The following is a 14407-nucleotide window of genomic DNA, read 5'->3' as shown; positions in this document are numbered from 1 at the left end:
CAAAACATTCTTCAGCTACAGATTCCTCATCCCTAGCACAGGTAGACCCTGGCTGTTCACAATATCTTATAAAAACCTCAGGATCACAGAGCTCTAAGACAGAAGAAACAAGTACCTCAGTGATATCTGTCCCCAGTGTTTGAAGCTATCTCTATCCAGATTCCACACTGCCTCCTAATCAAAGGCCTCTTTTACTTCTTTTACTTTGGTCTCTTCTGCATCCTTTCCTTCAGGGATATCCAATCCTACATCCAGGCCATTGGGGACCTCAAAAAGCTGTTTATTTCCCACATGAGCAATATCTTTCATCAGAATGACACAATCTACAACCTGACCCCTACCGGCTGCTCAAACCACTGCACCTGCCAACTTGTCCATCAGCACACAGCTTCTGTCTCCTCTTCTTGTCTCCTCCCTTCACTAAGCACAGCTAAAGGAGGCTGCCCTGTCTCATCACAGAGCCAGGCCCCCTGTTGCCCCTGCAGAAACTGAGACACACCCATGATGGAGATTTCTGTGGAGCAGAGGCTGGGAGCTGAGATGTTAGGGGCAGGCACGGTGCAGGCATTTATCTGTGTCCCCACATGGGGATGGTTACGTGAGACCCCATCTAAGCAGCATTCAAACAGAGGCTCTGTGAGTTATGCCACTGTGGAGAGGCCTGCCCTGCCTCACACTGTGGTAGAGCTCTTACTCCTGATCATGCACCCACACCCACACTCATGCTGAAATCTACCAGGCACCCACATGGGGGCAGGTGAACAGCTGGGACTCCTGGGGGCTGCTGGCATGCTCAGCCTGTAAAGTAACCACTGTTCTGGAACAGATCGAGTGATCCAACTGAGGAAGGCTCGCCTGCAGGAGGAGCGGGAGCTGGAGAAGGTCAGGAGAAAGAGGGATTTGGATTTCCTGGACATCCTCCTTTTGGCCAAAGTGAGTGTGTGTAGGAGAGGCCAGAGACTTTTCCCAAAAGCACAGAGCAAGAGACCAATCCTGAACTCTCACCTTGGCCTCCCCAGATGGAGAATGGCAGCAGCTTGTCAGACAAGGACCTCCGTGCTGAGGTGGACACATTTATGTTTGGAGGACACGTCACCACAGCCAGCAGCATCTCCTGGATCATCTATGCTCTGGCCATACACCCAAGGATCAGCAGATGTGCCGGGAGGAGATCCAGAGCCTCCTGGGGGATAGAGTCTCCATCACCTGGTGAGTGAGGAATTAACAGATGGGGAGTCCCGCCCTCTCTGTAGGGATAATCCCCTGGTCTTCCCAGGCCCTGCCCCTCTTCAGGATGGGCTTTATTTCAGGAACCACCTGGACAAGATGCCCTACACTACCATGTGCATCAAGGAGGCACTGAGACTCTACCCACCAGTGCCAAGCATTGGCAGAGAGCTCAGAACTCCCATTACCTTCCCTGATGGGCACTCCTTGCCCAAAGGTATGAACTTCCCCCATCCACTCACCGAAGCTTTCCACAGGGAGATGTGGAGGGTCAAAAATGCACCTGTGCTTCAGCATGTGCAAACCTCTCCGCGTCTCTCATTCCTTGTCAGAAAATGAAACATACTTTATAGTTAGGATGAAAAATTTGAAATGCTTGGCAAAGAGCTTGAACCACAAAATGTCTGATAAATAAATGTCAGCCTCTGAATGTAGCCTTGGGAATGAAAGCCCCAAAATTCCATTTCATGAGAATCAGAAATTCTAGAAAGAATCAGACAGGGGAGCAGGGAGATGTGGTTCTTTATTGATGGGGTTAAGGCAAATGGGGCAGATCAGGAATCACATGTCATGGGTCAGCTGTTGTCCAGTTTTTGAGGAGCCCTCAGGTTGATGGCAGAGAGCTACTGATGTCCATATCCTATAGCAGACAGAGGTCACCGAGGCTCAACCCCCAATGGGTCTGGTCTCAGTCCTGTCATATTCTAGCTGTATAACCATAGACAAGACAATCAGCCTGTGAGACTGAGGTAGCGCCTCTGAAATTTGGGAATAAAGGAATGTCTTTGGATGGTTGCTGTGGGTATTGAGTGAGTCATGTATATTCCCCAGTGAACCTTGGAGGCATTTGATGAAGGTAGCTTCCCACTGCACTTACTACAGACAGTAAAATACCAATGCTTTCTTGCTTCTCATCCCTGGATTCATGGTTTTCTACTCATTCTTTGAGCCCAGCCCCCATATCATCCTGCTCAAAGTGATTTGAGGCAACACTTGTTCCCTGCTGCCAGAGGGACCAGGCCACCTCATGGGTATAATCCATCTTCTCTCTCTCTTCTACACCCTCCCTATAGGATTGAAGGTCAGCCTTTCCATTTATGGCCTTCACCACAACCCAAGGGTGTGGTCAAACCCAGAGGTAAAGAGACCTTGGAGAAAGATGATCTCTCAACACCTTCTCCTACTTATACTTCTGGGGATCCTGTCCCCTTATGGGTAGATAGCGGGGGCTGGACTCCTATCTGCCCTGCCTTGGTGCTGTCTTTGCAGGTGTTTGACCCTTCCCACTTTGCCCCGGGTTCTGCTCAACACAGCCACGCTTTCCTGCCCTTCTCTGGAGGATCAAGGTGAGGCACCCTAACACTGGTAATGGAGGTGGAGAAACAGGGGAGGCTCTGGGCACACAGCTGATGCTTATGCTCCCTAATTCATATGTGGCATCTTCACCTATACCCTTGGATGCTGGTGTTTGTGGGAAGGAAGCCTGATGCTGATGTCTCTGTGAACAAAACAAAAACTGCATTTCAGGGCGCAGCACGGCGACTTTGCCTCCCTCTGCCTTTTCCAATGTCCAGCCAAAATTCACTGATAGTGTGTGTTCTGAACTTCCATGTATTCTGGTGTTTTCCTCATTTTAGGAGTATGAATTTTCAATACTAGACTTTTTTGGTAAAACTAATTTTATATATTAGCATTTCTCAATTTTCAGAGATATTAAAGTTGATTTCTCTCTCCCTATATATTGCCAGTGCAGCACATCACCATTTCTACTTAGCTCACTAATCTGTTATGTGAAAACACTGAAATCTTTGCATATATTTAGAATTAAGGTGCCTTGCTAGTCCTCTCTTACAAGCCAAACAAGTGAAAGGTTAAGACAGCCCTTTGCAGAAAGTTTAATACCCATATGTGCTGTTCAAACATTTTGCTGTCTTGTCCAACGAATGCTCACTGTGTTACAATGTTCACATATTTATGTCCCCTTTCCCATTTGGCAAAATTGTTTTTGTGCAATGGATTCTCTATAGCATGATCCCACAGCCCACATAGCAAAATGTTGGCAAACACATAAAAATGAGGACAATAACCTGACTTTGAGGGAAGCCCTCTTTCGAGTATATGACAAAAAACATTTGAAGACTTTCTGTGTGTAGATTATGAAATGCACTTGAAATAGCTGTTGAGTTGGACATGTACACTCCAAAATAACTGATGTGGAAATCCTCAGGGGCTGCAGGAAGCATCCGATGAAAAGCTAATGCGAAGAACTATGTAAATTGTTAGTAGAAAAGCAGTTTTTTCTAAATGAGTAATTATGTGAATTCTCCCGATGGTGAGTCCACTTTCAGACAATGGTCATTAAGCAAATGTTCCAGAAAGTCCTTCTCCAGCACTGCTTTATCCCAGGATGAGAACTTCCTCCTAAACACTGGCTGTCAATCATGTTGCCACCACTAGAGGACAGGAGAGCATTCCTAAGCTCCATGTCTAGCCCAGAACTAATATTAACTCTCAGTGTATTCCATTCTATTTTATTCATTTTTGAAACTTAATTAACTTCATTCAAATATACAAGTATTAAGATTATCTCTGTGGGTTAGGCCCTGTGCAGCATGATGGGAAAACAGGAAAAAGGTACTGTCCCTGCCTCTAGGAGTTCATAGTCAAGGATAAAAATGTATTATACAGAAACATATTCTGTGCTCCAGACACACATTTCTCCCTCATCCATCCTTTCACGTAGTCACTGAGTGGCTCTTTGAGTGTTTCTGTTGCTGGCACTGTCCTAGGCACTGGACTGACTCTTTATGGATGGAGCACAGATGCCAACTGGGGTCTTGAGGTGGGAGAGGCACAGCTGGAAGGGGGTGAGAGGCAGGTGGACCCTGGACTTAGCCTTGAGGATGTGGCAGGCAGAGGTGGAGAGAGGATATTTTCAGCCATCTCACATGAACAGGGCTAGGACGTGGGCTGGACAGGTAAGAGTTGGGTGAGGCAACAACCCAGGGAGGGCTTGGTTGCTACCTGGGATACTGTCCTCCCTGTGGAGTGTGGGAGAGTCTGAGCTGGTCTGTGGCTTCAGTGTGGAAGGAGGGCAAGCAGGGACCCAGAAAGTCCAGGTGAGAAGACTGAGGGACAGTAAGTGTAAGGTTTGAATGAAGCAAGCGAGGTTCAAATGAGGCAACTGAGGCCAGTTATTGGAATAAAGAAATTTAACTGGCTCCTGGGCAAGGTTCTGTGGTCCGACAGGAGGGGCCAGAGAAGTCGCGCGGACTCCTCTCAGATGTGGGGTTTTATAGGGAGTGGAGGCATTTGATTGATTGTGGGAGAGCAGGACGTGGACGTGACAAGCTGCTATTGGTAGGTAGGCGGGATTTCCGGTGAGTGGGCTGCCCAGGGGGAGTGGGACCTGGAAGGGACAAAATGCTGTTGGGCAGGTTCTGGCAGGGCTTCTTTTGAATTTTGGCGGGATTTTCCAACAGCGGAGTAGGTGCTGAGTGCACAGCTTGGTGCCGGGCGTGGAGTGGTGACATAGTTTCTAGGTGTGGAGGTGAGTGGGCGTGTCTGAGCTCCCGGCGAGGCTACCGGCCTTACAGTAAGGAGGGACATTTCTGGAATAGAATTAGAAGGCTACACATGCTGGTGGACAGATGGGTAAGGGGAGGCAAGCCTGGACCATGGAGTTGGAGGAAAGTGGGGCAAAAACTGAGGACCACCTACCCAGTGCCCTCCCAGGAAGCCTCCCCATTACCCTTATGACTCCTCTTTCCCACTCATCTGGGTCTCTAGTTTCTAGGCGTGGAGGGGGGTGGGCGTGTCCAAGCTCCCGGAGGGGGTGGGCGTGTCTGAGCTCCTGGCGAGGCGACTGACCTTACATTCCAACCCTTTTGATGATATAGGACGCTGCTTCTTTCTGGCTACTTCCTGCAGAATAGGGGTGGAGTAAGGGGGTCAATTGGCTGGTGCCTCGATTGGGAGTCGGATGTAGGGGTGAAGCAGCATTTGGTTTACAGCAACCCTGGAAATTTCCCTTATGCGAGCCTGTAAAAACCTGAGGAAAAAAGGGGCTAGCATTAGCAGAAGACAAATTACGATAATGGGAGTGATGATGGGGGTTAACCAGGTAAGTATGGGGAATTGCCACCAGTTGAGAAGGTGAGACTGATGTATTTTGCTTTTTGCGGAGATCTTCCTGGAGGCAATAGAGAGCATTGACTTCTCTTCTACAAGGCCTGTTTCATTGATATAGTAGCAGCACTGTTCCTGAAGAAACAGACAGGTACCTCCTTTTTCTGCCATTAGCAGGTCAAGGGCCCATTGGTTCTGGAGAGTTACCTGGACCAGTGATGTGATTTGTCACTGAAGGGAGGCCAGGGAGGTGGCTGATGCTTCAATAGCCACACGGAGCTTGTCCTGTAGTTGAGTGGCTGAAGTGACACTGTAGCCTAGGGTGCTACCTCCTAGCCCAACCGCCACTAGAGAGGATGCTAGAGAGAGACAAACGACCATTGGGAGGAAGACTGCTCATCTGTTTCGGTGATTAGGGGAAGGTGGAAGGAAGGATAGGAATTCAGTCTGTCCATATACTTCTAACTGCAGGACTAAAGTGACAGGGATGTCAGGGAAGGGGAAGGAGGCATTAATGGCTTTGGTTAAGGTTCTATTACATCAGAAGTATCCTCCTGGAGGTGCATAGAGGGAGGATTTTACTTTTACTGTGGTGTTGCAGATGGGGTTGGAATTGCTGGCCATCCCATAGCAGAAAGAGAGATTTTGAGAGTGCTCTTCAAACAAAGGGATACCCGTCAGGGTGGTGCCAGGCCCTGTAGGTGACTGTGACAGATTGAACCTGGACCGGAGGGGAACTGTGGCTAAGGGGGGGTTGTTGAGAGAGGCACATAAAAAGCACTTGGTGAAATTTATGGCCTTGGTTAAGTTTAACATGTCAGCTCCCTGCTGTACTAGAGTTAACCAGGAGAAAGGTCGGGAAGTGCTTTCTGAGGGTTTTAATTGGTTAGTCAGGGTGGCTTCATTCTGTAGGATGGTATGGCCTACCAAGCTGAGTTGTTCTATTCCTTCAGGAACTACGTGGGTATAGGACCGGAATATTAGCCATGTCCCCTGGGGGTATCTCCAGTATAGTCTACATACAGTTTGCCAGGCACTTCAACGTTCCAGCGGTCATTTTATTAGCTGGTGATGATGGGCCATGGCAGTCTGCCTAGAGCTAGTGATTGCTGGAGTGGCGTGATATTGGAGATTAAGCGAACGGTGGGTGATTATCCAGGCAGGTTGCAGCGGCAGGCGGAGAAGGTGACAGGGCTGGAGGGGCAGAAGTTAAGGTTGTATGCCAAGGCCTGCCCAAAAGGTGAGGGCTGACCTGGAACTTCCGAGGCGGGACCATTCAGGTAGGCCATTGTGACAGGTTGGTGTTAGGATCAGTCCAGGTGAGGGCAAAGAGAAAGTAGGATTTAAGGTGAAGGGGAATGGTAAAGAAGGCATTCTTAAAGTTAAGAACTATAAAATGAGAGGTAGTGGAGGGAATGTTTGATAATAGGGTGTATGGATTGGGGACTACAAGGTGGAGGGGTACCACTGCCTTATTGATAAGGCGCAGGTCCTGAACCAGGCAGTAGTTGCCGGATGACTTTTGGACCAGCAAGATAGGAGTGTTACAAGAGGAACTGGTGGGAATAAGTAGTGTGAGGAGTTAGGGCAGAATGTGGCATCAGTTAGGAGTGGCAGTAGGAGGTGAGGGCTCGAGTGTGGGGGGTCAGTGAGTTAGAGAGTGGCCCCCACAGTCTGGAGAATATCTCATCCTAAAAGGGGACTGGGCATGAGGGTATAATTTTAAAAAAAGCGGAAAAAGGGGTGTCCCTTGAGGACACAGGCTAAAGGATGGGTTCAGTTAAGCTAAGCAGGCTTGCCGTCAACCCCCATGACTGAAACCTGGGAAGGTATGCTAGGTCCTGAGTAGGAAGGCAATACAGAATAGGCAGCCCCCATGTCCATTAAGAAGGAAGTGGACTTACCCGCTACCTGCAGCATTACCCTGGGCTTGGCAAGGGTGATGGGGGTCCTCAAGTCCGGGCTGTGTCAGTCGTCCAGAAGGCCAAGGAGTTCAAGCGATGGGATTGCTTCCTGCGGACCAGCCTGCCCTCCACATAGAAGTGTGGGGGGTGAGCCTGTAGTCCGGGACAGGCACTCATCACGCCAATGTCCCAGCCACTTGCAGTCCAGGCAGGGCTTGGTAGGTGGTCGGGGACATGGACACTGATGTGCCCAGTGTCCTTCCTGACCGCACTTGAAGCAGTGCCCAGGTGGAGCATCTCCGGAGTTCTTGGTGTGTTTCAATGGACCCCCCCCACACACCAGGTGCCTGGTGGGCTGCCAGCCTCAGGGCTGCCACAAGAGCTTGGGTTTGGAGGCTTACCTTTTGCTGTAGGTAGGCCTGTCAGGTTGCCTCAGCCTTTTCCTCTCGGCCATTAAAAACTTTAAATGCCATGTTTACCAGGTCTTGTATGGGCGTTTGGGGGCCCTCCTCAGCCTTTTTAAGTTTCTTTCTAATATCAGCCACTGACTGAGAGATGAAATGGGTGGCTAGAACTGTAGCCCCTGCTAAAGAGGCTGGATCCAGCCAGGTATGGAGGATCATAGCATTAGTTAGTCGGTCGAGAAAGGCGGCGGGGTTTTCAGTAGGGCCCTGAGTTAGTTCCCTCAGCTTATCATAATTAACTACTTTTTGAGCTGTGCTTTGCATGCCTGCTAGGAGGCATTGTAGCATTTGGTCTCTGCAGCGGCGGCCATCTTGACCCATTTGATAATTCCAGTCTGGGTCGGCTTCGGGGACTACTGCTGCCCCCACAGGCATCTGGTTGTTAGTTAGGTGTACCTGATCAGCGTATGCCCAGGCTGCTGTAAGAATCCAGTCCCGCTCATCTGGGGTGAGGGTGGAGGATAGGATTACATATGTGTCATGCCAGGTTAGGTCATATGCCTGGGTAAGATAGCGGAACTCTTTGGTGTAGGCAGTTGGGTTAGTGGAGAAAGACCCTAGGCACTTCTTGATAGCCGATAGGTCAGAGAGAGAAAATGGAACATGCACTTGTACAACTCCCTCGGCCCTGGCTACCTCATGCAAAGGGCAGAGGAGTGGGGGGTCATGAGAGCAGGTACGAGCACTGACGGGGGAAATCATATTAGGGCTTTGGGGAGGAGAAGGAGAAGAAGGAAGAGGGAATTGAGGCCCCGCATAAGGAGGAGGGTTGGTAAAGTGGGTGGCGCAGGACAGGTCTTCTGGGTTTTCGGAGAGTGCAGAGCCGGGCGGGGCTGAGGGCAAAGGCGGGGTTTTGGCTAACAGGACCTGGGCGGAGGAACAAGAAGAGCAGAGGGCAGGTCGGGATCGCAGATACCAGAAGGCCTGGACATAGGGGACTTCTGACCACTTGCCATTTTTTTGGCAAAAGTTATCTAAATCTGTCAGAACATTGAAGTCGAGTGTGCCCTCTGGAGGCCACTTAGACTGGTTGTCCAGAGCGTACTGTGGCCAGGCCACAGTGGAGAGGAAGAGCAGACTTTTCTTTTTTATGGAGAGGCCCAGTTTGGGTAGATTTTGGACTAGACATCCCAATGGCAACTTGGGGTCTAGGCGGGACTCCTGATTACCCATAGATCACTAATTTACAATAAAGACAGAACCACATACAGGATTGACGGACAATGGATGAGTGCCCCCCAGATGGGAGACCAGTCTGATGCCTTCCCAGTCACATCCCCGAAGAGATGTTTCAGGGCATCTTGGCTAAGGTGTACCCATATAATACCCAGGACTGGTCACATTAGAACTTTCCATCCTGAGGTGAATCACCGTTATGCCTTACGATGTCCTCGTGGAACTGCAGGTTGAGGCCCTCACAAGCCCTGTAGCTGTTAGGCTGTGGGACTACACATAAACTCACTCACTCACTTGCATCGGGGTTAGGAAGAGAAACTGAAGGTACAGTTACTCCATAAAGCAAGAAACGGCCTTTAGAGAGAGAGAGAGAGAGAGAGGGAGATAGAGAGTTAGAAGCGGGAAATGGCCGCCGTCTTGAGAGAGAGTTAGAAGTGGGAAATGGCCACCATCTTGAGAGAGAGAGAGAGTTAAGAGTGGGAAATGGCTGCCATTTTGAGAGAGAGAGAGAGAGAGAGAGAGGGAGGGAGAGAGAGAGAGTTAGGAGATAGGAGCAGAAACAGGAGCCGAGAATACAGCCGAATCTGGATTTGCTGCTTAGAATTTACTCACTTACCCACTCACTTGTGCTGAGGTTAGGAAGAGAAACTGAAAGTACAGTTACTGACGTTTTAGTGGTGCAAGCCGGGGGTCTGGTCCTGCTCCTGGGCAGGGCCCGGGTTTGCAAACGGGGCTCTTGACTACCCAAGCTTCTGCCGTTGCTGCAGAGATGATCGGAAGGGTGACTCAGCGTCGCGCCCCCAAGCACCGGAGGGTTCAGGAAGGTGGGGACGTCTTCCTCAGATTCCTGACCCTGAGATACCCCTTATGGGGAGAAGACAAGAGTGTAGGGATGTCTCCTCTACACTCAGGTCCTTGGAACGGAGCTGGGGCCCTGGGCCCTTGTCTGGAAGCTGGGGCCCCGGGCCCATGGCAGAAAGGAGTCCCTGACGCGGCCACGATTACAGACAGGGAGTCCTTGGAGCAGGTGGTGGGAGAGGCTATGGGCAGCAGAAATCTTACCTCATGGCGGAGCGGCTCCCTGGTCTGGCTTCGGGTGGAGGAGTCGGCTTCCCCAGAGGGGTCTTACAACTCCTCCCGGGTTTCCGGCACCACTTGTAAGGTTTGAATGAAGCAAGCGAGGTTCAAATGAGGCAACTGAGGCCAGTTATTGGAATAAAGAAATTTAATCGGCTCCTGGGCGAGGTTCTGCAGTCCGACAGGAGGGGCCGGAGAAGTCGCGCGGACTCCTCTCAGATGTGGGGTTTTATAGGGAGTGGAGGCGTTTGATTGATTGTGGGAGAGCAGGACGTGGATGTGACGAGCTGCTATTGGCAGGTAGGTGAGATTTCCAGTGAGTGGGCCACCCAGGGGGAGTGGGACCTGGACGGGACAAAATGCTATTGGGCAGGTTCTGGCGGGGCTTCTTTTGAATTTTGGCAGGGTTTTCCAACAGTGGACTAGGTGCTGAGTGCACAGCTTGGTGCCGGGCGTGGAGTGGTGACATAGTTTCTGGGTGTGGAGGTGGGTGGGCGTGTCTGAGCTCCCGGTGAGGCTACCGGCCTTACAGTAAGGAGGGACATTTCTGGAATAGAATTAGAAGGCTACACATGCTGGTGGACAGATGGGTAAGGGAAGGCAAGCCTGGACCATGGAGTTGGAGGAAAGTGGGGCAAAAACTGAGGACCACCTACCCAGTGCCCTCCCAGGAAGCCTCCCCATTACCCTTCTGACTCCTCTTTCCCACTCATCTGGGTCTCTCTTTAAGAATCCAGGTCTCTGTGTACCCCTGTATGGAAAGTGTCAGAGAATGTGCCTCTCCAACCCCACAGTGACCTGATCTAGGCTCTACACTGGGGAACCACACACCGTGGAAGAGTGAACAAACCATTGATTAACTCTACAACAATTCATGTGATTAAACTCTGTGCCTTAGAGCCGTGGTCCTCCTGACAGAGGGTCACAGCCCTGCTCAGAGCAGAGGTAGGAGTTAAGAGCTAGCCTCGGAAGACTGGCAGGCTCTGTCTAAACTCAAGAAAAAGAATAATTCAAGGTCTGGGTAGAGGTGCATGTGGCCTTTAAGGAAAGGATTTGGGGGCTAGGCACATAGAGGAAGACTCTAAATCCCCAGCTCAAGGGTGGAGATCAGAGACCAAAGCCTGCCTAGCTCACAATGAGGCCTGAGGCCATTTTTCAATTTACGGTCTCTGCCTGGCCCAGGAACTGCATTGGGAAACAATTTGCCATGAACCAGCTGAAGGTGGCCACGGCCCTGACCCTGCTCAGCTTTGAGCTGCTGCCTGATCCCACCAGTATCCTGATCCTCATGCCACGAATTGTGCTAGAGTCCAGGAATGGGATCCACCTGCATCTCAGAAGCCTCCCTAACCCCTGTGGGAACAAGGACCAGCTCTGAGGTTCTCCATCTGCCATCCTGTCTTCCTGATCCCTACTCCTGTCTTCTGCCTGTCTGCCCACTTCCTGCTTTCGATCTGCCCACATGTCCTTCTTCTCACCTGTTTGCTGTCCTATTTCTGTCTTCCAGTCTGTCTTCCATTTCTCAATCACCTTTCTCCAGGCTCCTTCCCTGCTTGTCTGTCTGTCTCCTACCCACCTGCATCACTGGCTCTCCATCCAACACCCAGTCGCCTGCCTGCCCTCTAGCCTGTCTGCCGCTACACCTGACTAACTCCTGCCCACTTGTCTGTACATTGTAGGCATTTTCTATTGCTACTGAAATAAACTACTGTAACCTTAGTAATTTTAAGTAACAGAAATGTTTTATCTTACAATTCTGTAAGTCAAAGTCAGAAATGGGTTTCAGTGGGTGAAAACAAGTTGCAGACAGGGCCAACCCCTTTTGGGGCATCTAGGGAAGAGTCTTACCCTTTGCCCTTTCAGCTCCAGAGCTGCCTCTTTTTTTTTTTTTTTTTTTTTTTTTTTTTTTTTTGCATTCCTTGGTACCGGCCCCTCTTCCTCTTTGAAACCAACGGCATTTTCAAATCTCTCTCCTACTATCCTCACATCTCTTTCCTTCTAATAAAGACCTTTGTGGTTCCATCTAGTTCATTCAGATAATCCAGGATAAGTTCACCATCTCAAAACCCATTACTTTCCACTTCAAAGTCCATCTTGATATATGCAGTCTCATAATAATGGATGCCATGTATTAGGATGTGGACATCATCTAGGGTCTTGATTCAGCCTAGCACAGTTCCTATCTGATTGTCATTCTATATGTTTATCTATATTTGTCCTGCATGGTAGCTGGCAATCTGATTGCTATTCACAGAACCTCTCTGCCTTCACTCCCCTATAGAATAAAGTACACAAGGTGTATGTAGTGTCTGCATTTACTTAAAAGGAAATTGACAGAGGAGAGAAGACACCAAGGGGGAGGAAATATAGTGGGGACAAGTCTCTTCAGAGTAGGAAAAAACGTGTTAATATTTGCTCTGTGGTGCAAGGATCCCAGATGGAATTGACCTGGCTTATTCTGCTTCATACAATTGCATGCCTGTGACCCATGATGGCCACAACCTGCCCAGCTCCTGAGGCTTTCTTGACAGTTTAGATAAAGGGGTTTTCTCAAGGAGCTCAGAGGGAGAAGCTCACATCTATAGGGGAAAGATTCCAGGCCTCTATTCCATTCAAGATTTAGCTTTCCTTATGCAAGATGAATCATAGCAGGGCTGAGCTAAGGATTTCTCTTAGTGTGTTTGGTTTTGCTCTAAGAGAATACCTGAGGTTGGGTAATTAATAAAGAAAAGAGGTTTATTTGACTCATGATTCTGATGGCTGGAAGGTCCAAGATATGGCAGCTGAATCTTGTGTAGTCCTATGCTGCTTTCACCCATGATAGAAAGAGAATGAGAAGCAGCCATGCACACAGATCACATGATGAGAGATGAAACAAGAGAGAGACACCAAGAAAGAGAGACACAAAGAGAGACACACTATTTTCAGGAGTCACTGTCCTGGAAATATAACTGTACCACTTAGAGCAGGAAGTCACTCACACCTGCAAAGTATGAGGGGGACAATAATATATTTATGAAGGATCCAACCCATGATTCAAACACCTCCTCATTATGATGCATCTCCAAATTTGTCACACTGGGGATGAAATTTCCAAAAGGAATTTGATCAAGGACACAATCCCAGCCATAGTGGGTTACAGTGGACTTAGCAGGAAAGCCTCAGAGGCCTAGTCTCGCATGAGGGCCTCTGGCACCCAGCTCTTCACAGCTTGAATGAGACTGAAAAGGCAGCCATCCCAGCAACATCACCAGACACCTGTCAACTTCCTTAATATATGAGACCTGCATGCTCCTGAGGAGGCTCACAGAGTACACAGCTGTTCAGCAAGCACTAGAAGGAGCCCAGGTAGGCAAAGAGGCTGTCAGACTCCAAGCAGCTCCTCCCCACAGCACAGCCTCTCAGTGGTCCTCTACTTCTTGGGCTGGCTACCTTGGGGGAGCAGGAGCATCCTCAACGCTGTTCATACTTGATGACTGCCTGGATACTGGTGCTCCTTAGCCCTGTTTCACCACTTGGCCCTCATGCACTCCCACCAGCTCCACTTGGTCAAGGAAGAGTGAATCCAGGCCTGGGTAGCAGGTGTTCCTGATTGCACCAGGCTTTCTCAATCCAGACCTTGCTTCTCGTGCTTGATCTGAGCATAGGTGTCCTTTCAACCCTTCTCCATTCCTAGCCCAGGGCCCTGGATGCCATAGACAGACCTTCCTCTGCCTGAGATGTGACATCTCAGTCTGGTACCCTAATGGGCTTCTCTCCTAGTTGGTACCTGTAGCCAGGACCTCTCTCTAAGTCTCCTGGGCTCCTGGGTTAATGGGATAGTTCAGTCATGCTCTGAGAAGAGGCAGGAAAGGGAAAATCTGAACAGTTGGTGATCAGTTAGGGTTGGAGGTAGAGGGAAGATTGGGCCAGGAGAGTGAGTTGAAAACCTCCTGTACATAATGGTTAGTGGGTCCCCCAGAGTCAGGTGGTGCACAAGGCTCATGCTGGCCATGTTCACAGAGCCCAGGACACTGGGCACTCACTCCCATTACTACCCCTAGTACCTGGGTGAAAAGAGAGGTGAAGCATAAAAGTGAAAGTCTCATTTGGATGGGAGACATGGAAACCTGAGCATTACCAAGGAGATAGGAAAGGTGGACAAGGAGGGGGGCACTGAACATCCACACATAAAATAATGAAGGTAGACCCTTACCTAAACCATATATAAAGTTTAAAGAAAAAAGGATAGAAAAGCTAAAAGACAGCCTACAGAATGGCAGAATGTATTTGCAATCCAAATGAGAATATATGAAGAACACCACTCAACACCAAAATACAAAACTGCATTCAACAATCAGTAAATGACTACAATAGACATTTCTGTGAATAAGATATGCAAATGGTCAATAAGCTCCTGAAAAGATGCTCAACTTCATTCATCATTATGGA

The 14407-nt window shown here is 49.4% G+C and overlaps 1 protein-coding gene across 1 annotated transcript in view; it reads left to right on the top strand.

Moving 5' to 3' along the window:
- LOC105704950 (cytochrome P450 4A11-like) overlaps window positions 1–11354 on the top strand; it is a 63367-nt gene extending 52013 nt beyond the window's left edge. The window contains 8 exon segments of the mRNA XM_064372153.1: window positions 234–384; window positions 823–933; window positions 1020–1146; window positions 1149–1209; window positions 1311–1444; window positions 2301–2365; window positions 2497–2573; window positions 11159–11354. Coding sequence (XP_064228223.1) covers window positions 234–384; window positions 823–933; window positions 1020–1146; window positions 1149–1209; window positions 1311–1444; window positions 2301–2365; window positions 2497–2573; window positions 11159–11354 — 922 coding nt within the window.
- Window positions 11355–14407: the final 3053 nt, after the last annotated feature.

The sequence above is a fragment of the Aotus nancymaae genome, unplaced genomic scaffold, assembly GCF_030222135.1.
Source record: "Aotus nancymaae isolate 86718 unplaced genomic scaffold, 86718_ANA_hifiasm-v0.15.2.pri h1tg000007l, whole genome shotgun sequence".
NCBI classification, from domain to species: domain Eukaryota; kingdom Metazoa; phylum Chordata; class Mammalia; order Primates; family Aotidae; genus Aotus; species Aotus nancymaae.
This window is presented reverse-complemented; position numbering and strand designations above follow the sequence as displayed.